Here is a 20,965-nt window from a genome sequence, read left to right on the forward strand (position 1 = left end):
ATAGTTACTAAAAATAAGAATTTAAAGAAATACAAAATTAAGCATAATTGTATACATTACATTTAAAAAATAATAATACAGTATACTAAATATGGAATAATAAAATTCTATTTATTAATTTATAAAAATACTTAACAGAATATTTGGCAGTTTATGACAATTAATTGTACAATCTTTGGATAAATAAATAAATAAAATTATCTAATACAATTTTAATTTTAGTTATTCTTATATGTGCGTAAAAGACTAGAAAACTTCAGGAAAAGCTATACTTATTTACTGTAAAGTATATACAAGTTTAAATCTATCATTTAAATTTTATTTTATGAAAATGAAACACTTATAGTAACAGAAATTTTATAATTAAATCAGAAAAATTTAAAAATTTAAATGGATAATAAAGTTCACATTTTCAAAGAATATATCTTAAAAATATGTTATAACATCTAATACAGTATTTGTATTCAAGTGTATTATTCAAAAATCTCATTACTATGAGCAAAATAGAACATTAAAATGTTTAGATGCTCTTATTCACTTTCTCAGATTGAAAATAAGCTGCTTTAATATTAGACAATTTATTTTTATGGAGCATTATTTCATTAATTACTATATATTATTTACACTTAATTATATATACTAAATAATGTTTTTATTTTAATAAATATATAATTAGTTTCAATATTTATTTTAAGAAAAGAAAAATAATCAAGTTATATTATTTTTTCAATGTATAATAAAGTCATTTGCTTCTTATTATGATGTTCTGTACTCTATGCAATGCAGTGTTCTTCTATCAGTTAATCATCAATGTTCATTTAAGATTTTCCTGATTATTCTAAGAAAGAAATAATGGTTATTAAATTATTTTTAAAAATTTCAAATTTTCTTTAGATAATATTGATTTCATATGGATATTTTAAATTAAATGATGGTTTTAGTTAAATAAATTAAATTGAACAATTTCAAAACTGACACTAAAATATTAAAAATTATCTTCATTACTCTCATAAATTTTTATACATAAATAAAAAATGTATTTATAATTTCATCTATTTTTTATATATATAAAAAGAAATAGTTAATTTGCATTTTTATAACATGTATAATACAATTTTTAATATTCAAGTGTAATATAAAAATTCTTTGCCAATTTTTTTATAGTTTTTTCAAAAATCAATAATTTTATTTCAAAATATTTTTTTTATTCTTATCATCTTAACTTTCCAAACTATCAATATTTAATATTAAAATTAGTTATAAAAATTTTAAAATAGTTCTAAACTGTTTTCATTAAAATCAATAAACTTATCTCAGAAACAAAAAATTTATATATACACATAAAACTAATCCAATTATTTGATGATAGTGTAATTTAAACAATTTAACTACATTTGAAATAATAGATTAAAATGTGAAAAAAATATGAGAGCAAGAAAGAAAGAAAATCAACAAAATAAAACACAGGTATCCCTCTGATAACATGGTTTTGAGAATTGGGGAAATCTCAGATATAACACTGTGTTCTTACAACATAGTTTCACTCTAACACAGTTTGAGAATTGGTGACATCCCTGTACAAAATGTCATAATTTTTAACTGCAAATACCATCATTCAATATTTTTTTACTCAAGCAAGTATGCATGTTGTTTCATATTTGCCCATGGATTTTAAAATGTTGAAATTTTTAATGTTGTTTTGCATCTTTTGTCCTCTTTCCTGAGAACTGATTGTTGTAGCCAAGTAATAAATAACAGAATCCAGAGAATCGCTTGGTGTTGATAAAAATTTAATGGTTTCAAAAGTTATTCCAAATCCTGAACATACAAATATTCATGCTTACAAATTAACTGGGACCGGTCGTTACAGTACAATTGACGGGTTCCCAAGTACCGACAACAAAGAGCTTACTATAGCTTAGGTTTAACTTAATTATACTAATATCGGGCTCAAAATTTAGAGTAAAATATAAGTCATAGAATTATACAGGAATTATACAGAATGAAAAGTTTAAAGGGGTGACTGGCAATAATAAAAAAAAAATCTTTGAATCCGTTCCTTAATAATTGTCTTCTTTATGTACTCATCCTCACATATCCTCCGTCCTGCTTTCCTCTCTCCCCGAAAATGTTTTTCTTTGTTCCGTTCGAATCTACATCCCTCTTCTGCCAGTAACCCCTTGACCAATCAGGTGTCACCCCCTTTTGTTTTATAACAGATCAGACCACATGGGTCAACAAACTACAGTGGGGTTAGGGAAACAGAAGCCGGAAGTACAGTTTTACCGCAGGAAGATGGTATAAGGAAAATAAAGAAAAGAAAAATAAATAACAAGGCTTAATAAAGCCAAATTGTACAGTTTTTCTTCTTCCTTGTCCTAGCTTCTTATTCTAGCTTTCCTTTAAACTAGGTATCACTGTTGTTGGGAATAGTGTTCTAAATAAACCCAAAAGACTGTCACTGTCACTGTGTTTTGTTTTTATAGATTAAATTAAAAGTTACTACTAAAAAATATTAAATTTTTAAAAATCTCTTAAGGCAAACACATACAAATGAAAATGAAAAAAGTAGAGAAAAATTAAGATGTTGCAGATACTTCGTGTTAAGGTCAACATGAAAACTCAGATGACGATATTTTGCCAAAAAGAAAATGTCCTCGTTTAACAGTTTTTTTAGCAGAAGGAAAAATTAATATATACATGCAATAATTTTGATTGTGATTGATTGTTAGTTAATCAGTGATTGCTTTAATAAACATATTTCTCTTAATAATGAAGAAGAATAGTATACTTTTGATATAAGGAAGAAAGTGTATAGGCTTTCTTCCTTATAATATATTTGGCATCTTACGTGAGCTAATAAAGTATTACAATTTATACTTTTGATAACTTTTGAAACTTAACCCTATGTTTTGTACTAGTCCTTTGTTTCATATAGCATGGATTCACATAACACAATACTTTTTCAGAACCTAACTACCTTGTAAGATAGAGAATACATAAATTGGTTTTATAAGTTTTATAAGTTAAAAATGAAATCTACTAAAGTTATTATAACATGTATCTTCATTAAAGTTTGTTCTACATCTTATTAAAATTCTTTATATTCAATCAATAATACATTTGTAAAATTACTATAATTAATACAAAATTTAGTTTCTTTCACTTCCATAGTAATAAAACTGTGATCTGATGATGAACAGTTTTAAGTTCAAAACTCTAGAATGTTAATTTTTGTAAGTTATTACTCATAAAAAGCATTTTCTACTTATAATTAATGTAAAAGCAGTTGATTAAAATAAAAATACATAACATTTATTTTTTTACAAATATATAATATTAAATTTTAACATTTATTATTAATTGTAATGATACAATAATTTATAGTTTAATTCAGCTTACCTTAAATTTACTACCAAACAATTTTTTCTTCAAAATCTTTTTCAGAGATTGTGATGGAGAATTTATTCCATTAATAACTGAATTATGATTGTTAAACTAATTAAAAAAAAACAATAATTTAGTAACTCAAACCAATAAGAAATTAATAAATTTTAAAGATTTTAATTTCATTTTTTTACATAGAAATTTTGAATTCACAATGCTTGTTTAAAAAATTTATTTAATTTTAATATAGTAAATTTTATATAAAGTTTAAATTTATTATTGTCTATATATTTATTGTATTTGAAAATATTAAAAATTAGTAGTTTATATTTACATGAACTTTGAATAAAACAATATTCCTGAATAAATAAACACAATATTCAATATCTAATAATATACAATATGTAAAAAATCAAAATATCCTTATAATTTTAATGCATTAAATATTAAAGAAAATTGGTACATTTTGAAGCATTTAATATTAATTTACATTTATCTAAGCAACTATAACTATCAAACTAAAGTAAAATAAGAATGTTTTTTATATAATTTTTTTAATTTTAAAATATTTAAAATTGAAAAATTCATAAATTTTAATATATTATTTTTAAACACTAAAAAAATAATGAAAACAATTGAGTAACCTACCAACCTGGTTAATATAAATTTTAAACAATGTAAAGAAAAAGAGGCTAGCATACATAAAAATAAATACATATTTTATTTTCATTTTTGACTCTCTGCTCTGTAGGTGGAGAGTCTTTTCTCCCTGTCTGTAATGGGTTTGACAAAGCCCACAATGGAGTGACCAGGTGGTGAGAGAAAGCCCCATATATCTGAAAGAGATCCATAAAAAATCCTTGGGACTGCACATCAGATTCAACCTGGATTCCCAGAACTGTAGACTACTGCTGGTAACTGTCATCTGGCCATCCAACATAAGAATAAATATTTGAACTGTCAAGTTACATACGTACAAAAATATTTGATAGAAATCACATAATAATTTATTAAATTCTGAATTTCCTTATATATCTGATTTTTATCAAATCATTTTATAACCTGATTTGAAAATTTAGGTTACAAAATAATTTGATAAAATTTTATATTTGGAAAGAATTTAATTTCCTCAGATTGAACCAACTATTATCTACTTTAAAAGTGGAAAATTTATATTTGAACTCAAGCTAACAGAAATTAAAGAAACATAAATAACTGTTAAAGTGCATAATGCATTCTTTAAAAGAAGCAGTAATAATTGGTGTGTAAAATATTAAATGAAAATATAAAAGTTTCAAGTAAAATATTTAAACTATATTAATGGAAACTGCATGTAGATTAAAGATTTAATTTAAGACTAATTTAATTAAACTGATACAATAAACTGAAAATTAAATCATTTACAAAAACATTGTACAACTGTAGTTTGGCTAAATATGATATTTCATTGCACTACATTTCAAAAAGTAATAGCATATACCATAAATAGATCTTAAATAATTGATTTTTGATTATATCATTGTCTACTTTGGACTTTTATGTAGTATGGGTGCTGTATAATACTGATGTATATAAAAAAATCACTTCAATCTAAATTGGTTGATTTTTCTCACAGCTATTAAACACCAAGCTAGATGACTCAAGACTTTATTGTAGCATATTTAAAATGTACTATACATCATATGCATTTTGGGCTGTTGTGACTAGAAACAAGGGTATGATTATAAGACTTGACATTGTTGTAATTATTTATTAAGATTTTTATAATATGATTTGTATATTTACTTATATGTATTGGAAAGAGAAAAACAGTTTGAAACTCTGTTATACATTCAATGTTTTCCACATAAATACAATTATAAAACCATAAAAAATATTTTAAAAAATGGGTTAAAAAACCATTACATCTATAACACACATCAAAAAACAAAAATACTCCAATCTTCAAATACAATAATCAATAAATCTTACTTTATACTTATTACATCCAGTTTAAGTTACTGTAATTTTAGCTTTTATTCACAGACTGCAAAGATGATGGTGACTACAGATCAGCTTTCTCACATGGCTGGAGTACTGTACAGTTGTATAATAAAAATTTAAATTATATTGAATAAAAAAATAGAACATACAATATTTACATTGTAACACCTACTCATATAGGTTTACAAAATATATTAAAAGTTTTTTGTAATGTTCACACAAGTACATAGATAATAAAAAATGATGATGTATAATACATTTTAAATATGCTACAATAAAGTCTTGAGTCACCTAGCTTGGTGTTTAATGGCGGTGAGAAAAATCAACTGATTCGGATTGAAGTGATTTTTTTTATATACATCAATATACTTTGGACTATGTTTATTAATAGAACTTATTACACTGGTGTAGTTTCCATTTAGCAAATAGAGGAGATTCTAGTCAGAAATAATAAGTCCTATTAGTAAGCAAAGTCCAAAGTAGATTTAATTTGTATTGATTTTGCTGCCACTGTTAGTGATTAAAGGAAATGGGCCAAGATTTGTTAGAAAAAATTGGTTTTGTAAAATGTTTTTAAATGTTCCCGTTTACACGGTCTAAAACAGTTCACGGATTATTTATAACACAACAACAACAAAACTATTTGAAATTTATTTTCAACACTAGCGAGTAACACTCTGGCACTCCACAAGCGAGTAACACTCAGGCACCCAACAATTAATTAATAAAAACACAACACTGGTTCTTTGCCAGCCACACAGCCACACACTCTGGTCAGCACAGACCGGACACACCAAAGGGAAAGCACAATTTCTCCCGCTCTGGACAGGAAGATCTCTCCTTGCATTCCCAAGTCTATAGTTACACAACACACCTGACACGTGTGATAGAGCTGTGGACTACATCAACACTACATAACATAAACACACACGTTACAATTTTGTTGAATTGAATATCGAACTTAACAGGTTTGAACCATTGGGAATCAGAATAGAGGGACTATATCACCAACATGATGCAGATGATCTGATGCAAGAATTCCAGCATTTATTCAATAATTCAGAAATGGATCTATTTAGAGGCAACGCAGTCAGTTTAGCGATAAATAAAGAAACAAAGCCTATTTTTATGTGAGCAAGACAGGTTCCTTTTGCATTGAGAACAAAGGTAGAACAAGAGTTGAATCGACTTCATCAGTTAGGAGTTATAGAATCAGTTAGAACTTCCAAGTGGGCCACTCCTGTGGTACCTGTTGCCCCAATTTGGTTTCTTCTCTGGTTTGGAATTTTTCTTCTTCCACTCTTTTGTTTCGTGATACATACTTTTTCTATGTGCCCTTTGTTCCGCAGAATTTACATATTACCTGAGCAAATTGGCAATTATTCAGGTTATGATTCCCGGTGCACTGAAAACAGTGTAATATGGCTGGCTCATTATTTCTCTTGTAATCCACCTTTAAGTTATACACTTGGGTGTTGTTTCCATCTGACCCAAGCTAGTTAACATCTTTAGATGCTGCCTCTGCTGCATCCAAATGGCCTTATAAGTAGTGTTCGTTTTTGCCAATAACATGTGTTGTATTCCTTTATCCCTTAAACCAGCCAGTAACCTATCTCTTAACATATGCTCTAGTGAGGCACCAAAGTTGCAATTCATTGCAATTTTTCGTAGTTCCATGACATAGTCGTTGATACTCTCTCCTGGTTTTTGTGATTTCTAGTTAAATTTGAACAATTCAAATGATTTCACTAGGTTTCAGGTCAAAATGGCTATCAAGATCATTAAGTACTTCATCGAAGTTAACTTGTGTTGTTTCTTTCGGGGCTATGAGTATTACTACAAGTTCATATAGAGTTTCACTGCACACAGTAAAAAATAAAGCACACTTGTCTTGGTCATTTTCAATCTGGTTTGCCTTCAAGCAAAAATTAAAGCGATCCTTGTGTTTTCCACTGGCTGTCCATCTTGAATGGTTAAAAACAAACTGCACTGGTTGATGTTCCTGGGATCAACATTTCTGGCTTTTGATCTCAAATTGTAATTTCCACTGGTAAGTCTCTATTTTAATCCTCATCGCCACTTTTGTATTGATTTTGTTTTTGACACTGTTTCACATAAAAACAAGTAGTTAATTAACAATTAACTTTATTCACTCTCAGATATGACTGACTGGGGTGATGACAACACAAGGACTTTCTCAGACAAACAAAAGTATGTTGGAATTTCCACCTTTGACTTGATGCCCAGATCAAGTTACAACAGTAGACATGGATATAATCAAACATCAATAAAAGTAAGGATATAGAGGCAAAAAATAATTAAGATCTTAAATAAATTTATTGCTATTTGAAGCAACAGTGCATCCAATCATTTGAAATTATTTCATTTAATTTATTTATATAAAATCAAAAAAATAATTTTGTTTCAATTTTTAATGTACTCATGATGTGGTTCTGCTTGAATTCAACAAAAATTTAAAATTACTGTTATTTGCAAAATTCTGTCTACTCTACCTATTTCTGTCTACTCTTCATATATATTTACATTGCACAGTTTTTTCATTTAATATGTTCATTATTTAACATACTTTTTACAATTTAAAATATGAAAGAGACTAAGTCATCTTCACTCCCATCCTGTCTCATTTACATATATATTTTAAAATGTTTTGGCTTATCATCAATGCATTTCAAAACTGTTTTACATAATTTTGCAGAGGCATAGCCTTAATAAAAAGTTTGTCTTCAAGGAAAGATTGTTTTTCGTTGATGATTGGACAGGATGAGAGTGAAGATAACTTAGTTTCTTCCATTTTTAAATTGTGAAATATACCGTCTGCCATTTTATTTTGAAATTATAAACATACTTTTTATTGGTTTTATTATAACTTGAAATATAATAAGAGCCATTTTGATATAATGTAAATATTTTCTTTTTTTACAAATAATAACAAAATGATATTATTTTAAAATACGTGAAATATGAGGATCTTGATGTAAGATTCTTATGAAACAGTATTAAAAAAGTACAAAATAAATTACAATTTTAAATTTATTAATTTGAATTTTATATAAAAAGTTATACTGTTTCAGAGTTTCGGTGAGAAGAAAGTTTTACTGAAAATGTGAAAATAAAATTTCAATAAAAATAAAAAATTATTGTTACAGAATTAAACTTGAATTGTCATTATATTTATTTATTGAATCTCAAACAGAGAAGCTAGATGGCCTGTCAGGCTAGAACGTTGCAAATTAATTATACAAATATTAGAAAAATAATCTGGACTAAAGATAGGTGTTGGTTAAGCCCCCATCCTTTAGCCAAGTTTTTATCCAATATCTTTGTCTTCAGCAGTTGATTATAACTATAAATTGGGCTTAGGTTCCTATGTAATTTTATATAAGTTATATACACCATGCCAAGGTGCTTAGAAAAACATAAACAACTGTTAATTGAATGTTCTTAGTGCATTCTTTAAAAGAAGTAGTAGTAATTGGTGTGTAATTTCTTAATACTATAGAGACCATCATTCTCAACTGGCTTACTGAGTGACTATATATCTCATAAATTAATTGGCCAGAAGCAAAGATCAGATAGAGATCTAGCTAGTATAATTGGCAACAATCTGCATGGTAAACAGAAGTTGCAGGTTAAAGTCCTGTTTTGGATCAATCTTTTCTTCTAAAATATTCTAAGTGAAATTTATTTATTTTTAATTATAAAATTAAATACAAGATGGCAGCTTAACTGCCTACCTTTAGTCCAAATTACACACATCTGTGTCAAGTTCTAGCCAGACAGGTCATCTAGCTTCATTGTTTAAAGTACACATTTCATTACATTTATATGACTTTCATAATACATAGAAACTATTGGAAAAATTTCATCATCTACACAAACAAGAACATGCTAATGAAATTTTATTACAAGTAAAAAGCTGTCAGGGATGAAGAAAACTATTAAACAGTGTAGAGTAAATATTTGTTTACAAATATTTATATATTTATATATATTATATATAAATTACACTTTCTACATTTCACATTATTGTCAATTTTTTTTATTGAAAATATTTTATTTTAGTTTAAGTATATTTATTTTTTAAAAGTAACAATGTATTCAGTGATAATTCCACTCTGTTTATTTTCAAATAAAAGTATCAGTCTAAACCAAAGATGGACAACCTTTTTCTATGTAAGGGCTGCATTTTAAGACTTTTGAACTGATGCGGGCCGCATACAAGAGAAAGAGGAAAAAAATGTTGGTAAATCAGAATTATTTATTCATATATATTTATAAATTAGCATAGGTATACTTAATTTAGCTTCTGGAACTGATGTAAACGTAATATATTGGAAATATTTGGTTAAATATTCATCACTGCTAGTTTTAAATTAGTTTCGATGTGTCTGTTAGCCGGTTTCTTGTTTTAATTTTTACTAAATTCATTGCGGGAAAAACTATTCACATACATAAGTTGTAAAAATAATGTTTGAATTTTGTTGCATACTTCCTTAAGCTGGAAATTGATATATTTATTCACATTTTATGCATCGCGGGCTGCAAAATATATGAATGCGGGCCGCATTCAGCCCGAGGGCCACAGGTTGCCCATCCCGGGTCTAAACAAACTTCTGTATTTCAAAATATTTAAAAAAATTAAATTCCTGTTTGGTCTATTGTAATCAATTTTATTGATGTATTAACAAATAATATAAATTTATTATAAAGGACAGCTAATATTCAAGATTGTTTTTTGTTCATTTTAATATTAAAGACTGAAATAATAATTTAAAACTTTATGGAATTAAAATAGTAACATATAATTACTTGTGTTCAAGAATATTTACAGCATCTGTTGAACATTAGAATTAACTCATGCAAAAAAATTATAAATACAGCACTTTGGGATTAATATATATATATGTGATATCTTTCCGTCCCATTTGTTATTAAAATAAAATCAGTAAATTATTTTTAATACAAATAAAATATTAAACTATTTCAACTAGAATGTGAAAAGACTAATATAAGTAAATTTATTAGAATAAACATACAGTAAACCTGTTTAATGATCAGATAACAAAATTAATGTAATTGTAAAACATTAGATAAATAAATTGTTGTATTATAAAACATCATAAAAAATAAATATGCTAAACTTACTGATTTAAATAAAAATTATGTTTATATAACACTAAATAACTCCATAATAAAATATATCATTTATATTGTAATTAATATGATTTTTTTATTCAGTCAACTATAAAATTTAATTTCTTATGAACCCTGCAACTTGAACACAAACTATATGGTGTATTTTCTCGGACACATGGCAAATTTCATCACTAATTTTCTTCAGTTGATTAGTGATGAAATTTGCCATGTGTCCGAGAAAATACACCATATAGTTTGTGTTCAAGTTGCAGAATAAGCACCGGCACGGTTTCATAAACACTTCTTATGAACCCCTTAATATATTACCTGTTTTAAAAATTTCTTTTTCTTTGCAGAATCAGGCATACTTTGTACATAAGCATATAAGTCTGCCACAGCATATTTAGTATATTCAGCAGAATCACTTTCTGTTGATGTCTTTCTGTTACAGAAAACAACTTCTGTTTGTACAGATGTAGGCTGTAATATTATTATTAGATAATTAATTTTATAATTCACTTTTTTAAAAAATGTATAATATATATAGAAAGAAAGAGAATATGGAAACCTAAAATTTTAAGCTGATAAGCTTTTAGTGATTAAATGTAGCAATTTTTATATATATTTATATCCGCTAGATAGCTTCTTCTCCCCTTGCCCAAAATTCCTCTCTCCCCACAAAAACATTGTCTTTCAGCACCTCCTGTGCCGATTTGTTTTCTCCTGTTCCAGGAAACTTTTTTTTTAAATAAGAGTGAAGGTGTTGGAATTTGACAAAAGTGAAGCCATTTTGTTTTATATTCTTGTTATTTCAAACTAACTCTTCAAACTAGAAGACAATGACAATTTCTATTATAAATATTTAACATTAAATCCAAAATATACGCATGATATATATTTTGGATTTTCTCAAAGAAATTATTTTGTTTAATTTCCATAATTTGTAGAAATGGTTTCTAATCATGAAATTGAAAGAAAATTCCAGATTGCATTCAATATACAAGAAAAATATTTGAACTTTATACAATATGATGACATAAAAATTCATTTATATATCAAATGCAAAATTATTTTTACAAATATATATCATAGTCAATAATTCATAATTCAATGGAAATGCTTTGAATTTTATTTAAATTCTTCTTTGAAACTAATTTCACTTGACTTTTTCAAAATTAAGAAAGTTTACAAGTGATTGAAAGAAAGCAAATGATGAAAGGGAAAACTAAAAAAACAAAATAGAAATATATTCAGAAGAATTGTCAATAGAATTATAGAATCAACAGTATGTTGTGGAAAGAATATCATTAATATAGAAAAATTAATCATAAATTATAAGTACTGAGAATTTTTTCAATATAATTCAGCTAATAATAAGTCATCATACAGAATTGTTCAACTAATGATAAGGAAGTGAACTGAAGGACACTTTTTCCTTAAAATTTTAATTATATTTATTTTATACACATTGTTATTGCATATCTATATGTCCTATTTATTATCATTGTATAATTTTTTAATGTAATTCACTAATCATGTATTTCCTAATAATTAATAAAATGGAAAGGAAAAGGCAACAACAAAGGTTTTATCTTTTGTGAATGCTCTGTATTTTACATTTTTTTAAAATTAATAAAATGTTCATAAGAAATATGAAAATTTTATTAATTATTATATCGATATACAGTAAGACCCCGCTTAACGCTGCCTCACTTAACGCTGATTCAATATAACGCGATCTGCTCGAAGCATAAAAATAGCTCAAAATTTACACTGATTTTAATTTTCACAGAATTTCATTGATTCGTACATTATACGATTATTTACGAACACAAACCAATCAGCAAAAGGTGGCAAAAAAGTGTACTGTACTTCCCTTAAATCTATGTTTGTTTGGTGCAATTTTGGAAAAAATATAACATTATGGATGCCATAGGAAATATCGACTTGGCTTGGCAAGAATTAACTGATAAATGCGTGAACAGAGTATGGAAGAAGTTATGGCTGAAAGTATCCAAGAATTCTCAACGAGAAGAGCCTATCGCTGTATCGTCAGGTTGACCAAATTGTCAACCTAACCGATACAGTATGACTAGGAGATGTGTATGAGCAGAATATTGAGGAGTTACTGCAGGTTTCTGGTGAGAGCCTTATGAACGACGACCATCAAGAACTGGCAGAAGAAGGAATTTGTGTAGAACTGGAAAATAGAGATTTTGAAAACAAAGAACCCAAAGAATTTCTCCACAGATTTCCTTAGTAAAATTTGGTAACAATAACCAAAATTGTTGAGCAAATGATCCAGATTTTGAAAGGAGTGCAAAAGAAAAACGAGACGTTTTGGATGAGATCTTAAGAATTTCAGAAGAGCCAGGACCTTCGTCACAAAAAATGTACTTTATATTTCTGTGTGCATATGTTAATGTGTTATTTAACATATATTATTATGCAAATTAATATAAAAATAACTTAAAATTAAAGTAAAATCTGTTTATTTTTGGTTGCATGTTAACCTATCCCTATTTACTCAATGTTAAAATAACCTCATTTAACGCTGTTTCGCTTAGCTCTTTGTCGTCTAGGAACGCATCCCCCACGTTAAGCGGGGTCTTACTGTATGTCAATATTCTGCATCATTGTGCTATATATAGTATAAATCAGATAAGTACATAAAATATAAGTTCCTCAAAATTTTATGTATAGTACTTATCTGTGTACCCACTTAACTGTACACCTTATAGCAGCACAAACCACATAAATGCATGTATTTTTTAAAGCCAACTGGTGTTTTACCATCGAATTTCAACTTGATATGTGCATTAAAAAATTCCAACAAGCAACAACTATTAACAGACAGCTGGTTTCTTACCCCAAGACTGTACATTGCAAATCTGTCCAACTTTTGCAATTTTAATAGGTTCATGACTATTCTTATTACTATCATACTTTTGTTGTCTCTCACACTTTCCTACTGTTGCATTCATTTGAGGAGTTTTTAACCAGGAAACATCCTTGGTTGTTAAGCTAAGTTTAGGTCCATTGCATATCCACTTTAGTCACGGCAGAGAGGAAGAGAAAACTTACCTATTTAAATTTTGATCAAAAATTGAAGATTTTGAATTATTTAAAATCAAGCTGTAAAACAAGTAAAGAAATAGCTAAAGAATACAGTTATGATTTGTTAACTATTTCTTATATTGTAACAAGAGGCAAAAATTAACAAAATGGCTGTACAAAATGGAAACACCTCAAGGAAATAAGTCTGAAAAGAAAAGCATGATAAAATTGATTAAGCTGTTTGTATGATTAAACAGATGAGAAGCATGGAGAATCCATAATGGGTATGGAAAAAAAGACTCTTTTGGTGATTACAGGGCAAAAAAGAACAAAAAATAAAATAAAAAGTAAAAAAAAATCTCCATTGCTGTGTGAAAAACTGAAAATTTTTTGACATTGAAATTTGTAAAAGTAAAAATTATAATCAATTTGTTCAAAATTATTGAGAAAAATCTTATCAATTTCCTTCAACTAATTTGTATTGTAAATATTTTTAAATTCTGTGATTATCTTTTTTTTAATTTTCAAATGATTCAATTTAATACTATTTTTATCTACAGTAAGTGCTAGATATATTATTTTTTAAATACATATTATTTCCTTAAAATCATGGACATTGATTTTATAAATATACAGTCTGAAAGCATTCAGCAAAATATTTTTCTAAATCTTACATCAAAGTAATAAAATTTTAATATTGAGCAACTTGTTATGTTTACCTATATTTTATAACATTTATTTTCAATTACAAAAAAAAAAAAAAAAAAAAAAAATTATTTTCAACAAATATAAAAACTGCTTCATTAAATTGCTTAAAAATATTGCTTAATTCATCTAGAAACTAATTCAGAAAAAAATTAAAATTTATAGTACCATGCCCAATTATTAGACCTACTGACTAAAATGATACTTCTTTATACTATTTTCTTTTGTTTTCTTCATAATATTGCTGAAGGAATGAGTATATTTTTTATTTTATTCTTACTCTATTATAATTACCAAATATTACTAATACATTTTTTAATGGTGACACTAAATGTAAAAATATCAACTTTTCCTAAAAAAGGAAACTGATAGAGGTTTTTATTAAGGTATGGCACCAGAGCCCATTGATGAGAACAAAAATAAAAATATACATAATGAGTATTCCTCATCATATATATGCACTATTGGCTGTTAAGGTACTGGTCATACAAAATACTAATTTTAATTTTTAATTTTTTTAAATTTTATCATATTACAATTTTTATATACAAAAACTTACTTTTTATTTCATAAGACATAATAAATATAAATATTTAAATAATCCTATCAGCAATTATATTATTATTATTACATCAAAAATTGTATGGATCTAATAATTTGGCAAGGCGCTGTGTTTATTTTTTAAGTTTTTGATAAATGACATCAAATACCATTTAAAATGGTTTAGAAATTTACTGCTTTTGAACATGTAGTAAATTTAGTATACATTTTGTCATTATTTATAGACAAATAAATTTTTAGTAATTTATGATTGATAATCTGTATTTTATATAATTAATTAATTAATCAACTTTACCATAATTTAAAAAAATACTATTGTACAGTAATAATTAATTTCCTAAAAATTTTCTTACCTCTGGTAATTTTGTATCATTATTTGAAAGATACAACTGAGCATCCTTTATTAGTTCAGGTGGATGACAAAATAATTCTGGAGCATTTTCAATCATAAATGTCATAGCCAAAATTACAGAATTTAATTTTTCTTGCATGGTTTCAGGAGATGTCTAATGTTTAAAATGTATAATTATTTAAGAAGTCTTATAAATAGAATCAGACATAATGATAATTTTATATCAAAACAAATTCATAAATATATTTAAAATCATTTAAAATACAATTTAAAAATTTTATATTCAAACCATTTTTGGATACAAAATATGAGGTCCAAAGATCATTGCCAGATTAGAAGCATCCATGCAGTTATCTTCACTAGCTTGATTTACACGATAAAGCAACATCAGCAAATCATTTAATAAACTTTTATTTTGTGGTGGCAATAAGAGAAATAATAATTGAATGGCTTTTATTCTTTTTTTAAAAAATTCTTGATGATTTGTATCTTTATACATTTCTAAAATAAATAATTAAAAATTAATAATTCATTACTTATTTAATGAAAATAAACAAAAATTAAAAAGTTAAAATTAGTATCTGAACTGAAATAAAAATTTCCCTGATGATTCCATATCATTTGAATAAATAAGACATGTAAAAAAATGTGTTAGTATTTATCTATAATTAATAAAAATAAAACTGCTTTTTTAGATAGCCAAAATTATTTATTTCACAAGAAATTATACATAAACACACTTATATCATCTTTTATTAATTTTATTTAATAGTTTAAATGTACAAATTTACCCAATTTTAATATGTGTGTGTTTTTTTCTTAACTCTTTCCACTCTATGGGCACTAAGAGAACTTTTTCAAGCCATTGAGAATTTGGCCAGGCCCACAATGGGATAGTTAGTTGGCAATAGATGGACCCAACAAATCTAGGACAGACCACCTCCGAAATACTCCTGGAATATTTCAATTTGCTTGGATTCAATTCCAGGTTTCCAGAGCTGTAAGTTGGTGTCTTAACTGCCTCAGCAATCATGTGTTTATTACTGTAATCAAAAATTATTGGAATGGTTCATTTAAACTATGCACTTGCAAGAGGGCACTGTTGTCATTTAGTATGACTTTCATTGACATATAGCAGCAATCCATATGTCATTTGTCTGTTTTTGTTTACAAATAATTGTAAATATTTTAATTGCAAATAAGTGTGTAAAGAATTTTTGCACCAGCAATTTTTCAAAATGTTTAGTATAATTAAGCAAAGAACATGCATTAGATTTTGTTTTCACAGCAGAATTACTGCTATAAAAACATTGGAAATGTTGCAAAAAGACTTTGGTGATAATAGTCTATCAAAAACAAGAGTTTTCAAGTGATCATATGTCATATATATATATATATATATATATATATATATATGCTAAGAAATAAAACTAAGTAAAACATTTTAACAATTTCCTATGTGAAGAATAAAGATATTGCCAACTCTTTTTTGCAATAACATCCAATTTATTTATTTTAAGAAATAATTATCTCAAAATTAGTATTTATTTTATTTTAAATTTCATTTTCTCAGCAGGAAAATATTAATAAATTGTTTTTACCTGTAATTTGACAATGAGCATGGAAATGTGCTTCAGTTAATAATGGCTCGGGTAAATCTGACAAAAAATACTTTAAAACACTTGCACAATCGTGAACACCATATTCCGAAGAATCTAAGTCAATTTCAGTTCCATTATATATCACACTTTTTAATAACTGTTGTTTGTTAACATTTCCTGTTTTGCGAAATATTCCTATTTGACGAATATCTGAAATTTTAATATTTATAGAAATATATTAGTATAAAGGAAAAAAAATAAAATTTTAGACTTCAATACTATCTACAAGAAAGCAACTGCTATAAGTTTTTATGCATTCTACTGTAAAAAAAAAAAATGTATTTTTATAAACAATTCATTTATTGAATTCCTATAATCACAGATATGAGGAAGAACCAATTTTTACAGTAATTTAAATGTTATTATTTCTTTAAATCGATTTGTTGAGACAAGAACTATATTACTACAATAAAAAGAAATACTAGTTTTTAATTTTTTTCTGTACAAACTCGAGTATAACAATTTCAAACAAAACATTTTCAAAATAAAATTTATAATAAAAAGCAGTTTGATATTATAAAATTAGAAATCAAATAATCTAACATTTAATACAAAATAAAGCCATTAATATATTTTTTTGAAACAAAAACATACATATATAAAAAAAATGACATTTAATTAAATCCCAATCTATTGCAATTTATTGAATATCAATTAGTATTTCAGTTTTATATATGAACAGTAGAATTTCACTAATCTGGCACTATTAAAATTCATCTATTACAAAATTACTGGATTTTCTGGATTATTGGATTGTAGGTAAATAAAACATGTATCTAATACATGCAAGTTATCATAACTTGTATTATTAAACTCTTTAATACAGTCAACTCCTTGTTTAATAGGGGCAGATTTTCTGAGTTTCAGTGGTTGGTAATGACAGGAATGCATGTGCAAAACAATTGCCAATTTGTTCCTGATAGTGCATGTCTAGTTGTTAAATTCAGTAGTGTTGATTTTTTAGGTTAATGTACTGTACCATTTATAATTATCATAGTTATGTAGCATAATTAATGCACAATTAATTATTTATTCATATTATTTATTTAAAAATGCTATTGTTTAGTTTTTAAATGAGTAAAGTCTTTGTGACTGGTAATGAGCTATATTTTTCATATTGTACTATGCATTTTATTTTGTTTAGTTCCCTTATGACATTAAAATATACTAAAGAGTCTATTATTGTGCACATATTTATTTTCAAATTATTTGTGAATTTATTGTGGAATTCAAATTACTATGGTCTACGTACCCTCCATTAACCTGCTAAATTGGGAGTTGACTGTATACAGTAATTAGTTACAGAAAAGAAAACTATATATAGTCTTCTAATATTACATTGTATCTCTGTAGGCTATTATGTATTTGATATCAAAAAAGTTATTGCTTAGAAAAAGTGTTCAACATATGTTTGTCTTTTTGCAACAACCATTTTAACCTTAAATACTTTTTCTAGTTATTTGCAAAAAACATGGCTTATTTAATAAGAATTTCACACCATAATGCAGATACAAATGTCTCCTGCTGGACCTTGCACTGTAATAAGATGTAGTGCCAGAATACTGGATTGCCACAGAAGCTAAGTGCCAGCTTAGTGAGATTCTACTGTATTTCAAACTTGTTAACAAAAAGATCATTGAAAGATTATTACTAACTTTTCAAAAATAAACTGAATTTATAGTTTCAAAAGTTAAAATTGCATTGCTTGATTATTCATTGCATCTAATTATGAAAAGTTTTTGAAATTAAAATCAATATTCAACATTTTTTAGAAATTCAAATAAAACATTTATGCAGTATTTAATACAAGCAAAATAATCTAGGCTACATACTTTTTGAAACTTTTTAAACTGATAATTTTATTAAAATATTGTATTGAAATAAAGATAATGAAAATTGTTTTCAAAATTATTTAATTTTTAATAAATTATTATTAAAAAATAAATAATTATTATAAAAATTAAATAAGTTATTATAAAAAATCTTTTACTTATTCTATATCATAAATTAATCATATTTTTTTAAATATGAAACTCACTATAATCTTTTCCCAAATATGCAATCAGTTGATACACTCTACATACTCCTTCATGAGTTAACGGAGATCCACAAATATTTTCTTTATCTAATCACAGAAAAATATATAATTTGAATTTTAAAATTTAAATTTTAAAATATTCATTTTATATCAAAATTAAACAAAATACCTTTTTTAGATTTACAATCATTAGCTTCATTTGTTATGTTTCTGTTTTTGCTTTCTAATATTATCTCTAATTCTTCATTACTTAAATCTAATAAAAATGATAAATGCATAATACATAGTGTAGAATATGTTTCAGGATCTTTCATTTCTAACTTCATAGCAGCATTCATATCTTCAACTTTGTTTATGTTATTCATTTTGTTATTCAATTCAAAACTTCTAAAAATGATAAAGTTTATATGGATACAATTCTTTTTATTAAAAAAATTTCTAATTTTTTCATAAAGTTTTAGTATTTATAGATCATATATTAAATTCAAAATAAAACTATTATACAGCCTTTAACAAACTATCTTTATAAAATATTTTGAAAACAGTACATCCCTTTCAATCAGACAAATACTGCAGTACATTGCATATTTAACTAGAAGATGGATATGACAAGTTGGAATATATTTTTTAGAAGAAAAATAAGGTGCCTGTTATATAACAATTTTATGAACAAATTATCTCATAATACTTATTTATTTTAATGTTTTCTTTTAAAGAAATACAAATAATTACATATTTTTCATACAACTCATTAATAGATTAATAAAAATTAAAAATTTTTATTGTAAGTAGCCAATAGAAAAAAATGAGGTAAAAGATAACAAGATTATAAATATTTACAACTTTCAAATTATAAGTAAATTAAAGGAAATTTTTTAATGGGTAAAGACAATTTTTTGGCTTTTTCAGATGAAATAAAGAAAACATTTAATGATCTTAAATGTTATACTGATGTGAATTTTCTTCCAAAAAATAGAAACTACAGCAATTGTTTTGCCAGAATACTGTATTTCTATGCTGCCACTCTACAAAATACAATCTGAACTCTAAAATGTTTAAACGAGTCTCTCGTCAGTTGACAGCGAGAGCTTACAATAATCTTAAATGTTTTTAAAGCATATATAACTTCACTTTTAGAGGTTTTTTTTTTTTATCATCATTCATTCAATTGTATGTAACATGAATTTATCCAATATCATATTTTTTCAAACCACAATTGGCAATATTGTTTTTTCATTTCATATTTTAAGATAAATTCATAATTGATCTTCTAATGATGATGATTGTTATAACCAATTGCCAGTAAATGAAATTGTATATATTTAAATTATTTACAAAGAATTAAAATAATATTATTAAAATGTTTAATCTGTTTATATAAACTTTTAAATAACTTTAACAATCAAAATTAAGATAATTAATATTTCATAAATAAAAATGAAGCATTTATAAATTAAAAATGTGATCAAAATAAATAATGTATATTTTACTTTTGTAAACAATCGATTACTTACAAGATTAACGAAATTCAAAATTTGAACCAACCGCCATTCAATTAAACTGTAACAAACCAATCCAGACTCTGATTGGTCCGTAGCGTAAACGTGATATATGGACCAATCAAACTATTTCTTTCTTTTATTTGATATACCAGAAATTAATACGATATTAAAATGTATAATATTTTTTACTTTCTATAATTTATTATTATTTATTTTTTATCAAATTCAAAAAAGTTATATATAAGAAATGTGATTTTACACAATTAGTTTTCGACAAATATTCTATTTAATAAACTATGCTTTTTTTTTTTTTTTTTTTTAGCTTTTTCCGCCCTGTGGGCACTAAGATGGCCTCTTTTAGTAAGCCCATTATGGGTTCGGCCAGGCCCACAATGGGGCGACCGGGTGGTGAGGGACGGGGCCCGACATATCCGAACGGACCACCCCCCGAAAAATTCCTGGGGATTTCTCGACCCGTTCGGATTCGATCCCGGGTCCCCCAGAGCGGGGGTCTGCCACCTCTACCTCTCGGCCATCCGGCCGCTTAATAAACTATGCTAGA

The 20,965-nt window shown here is 26.0% G+C and overlaps 1 protein-coding gene across 1 annotated transcript; it reads right to left on the reverse strand.

The window, feature by feature from the left end:
• Nucleotides 1–695: 695 nt before the first annotated feature.
• LOC136985386 (rho GTPase-activating protein 19-like) lies at nt 696–19,282 on the reverse strand. Its single transcript, XM_067282657.1, has 8 exons — nt 19,071–19,282; nt 18,902–18,988; nt 16,804–17,013; nt 15,492–15,703; nt 15,204–15,356; nt 10,855–11,007; nt 3,403–3,498; nt 696–838 (listed from the first exon to the last, which is right to left on the reverse strand). The coding sequence occupies exons 1-8, from the start codon at nt 19,264–19,266 to the stop codon at nt 815–817; spliced, it is 1,131 nt and encodes a 376-aa protein (XP_067138758.1). The 5' UTR covers nt 19,267–19,282; the 3' UTR covers nt 696–814.
• Nucleotides 19,283–20,965: the final 1,683 nt, after the last annotated feature.

This window comes from Centruroides vittatus, unplaced genomic scaffold (assembly GCF_030686945.1).
Source record: "Centruroides vittatus isolate TY-2023 unplaced genomic scaffold, ASM3068694v2 contig_963, whole genome shotgun sequence".
NCBI classification, from domain to species: domain Eukaryota; kingdom Metazoa; phylum Arthropoda; class Arachnida; order Scorpiones; family Buthidae; genus Centruroides; species Centruroides vittatus.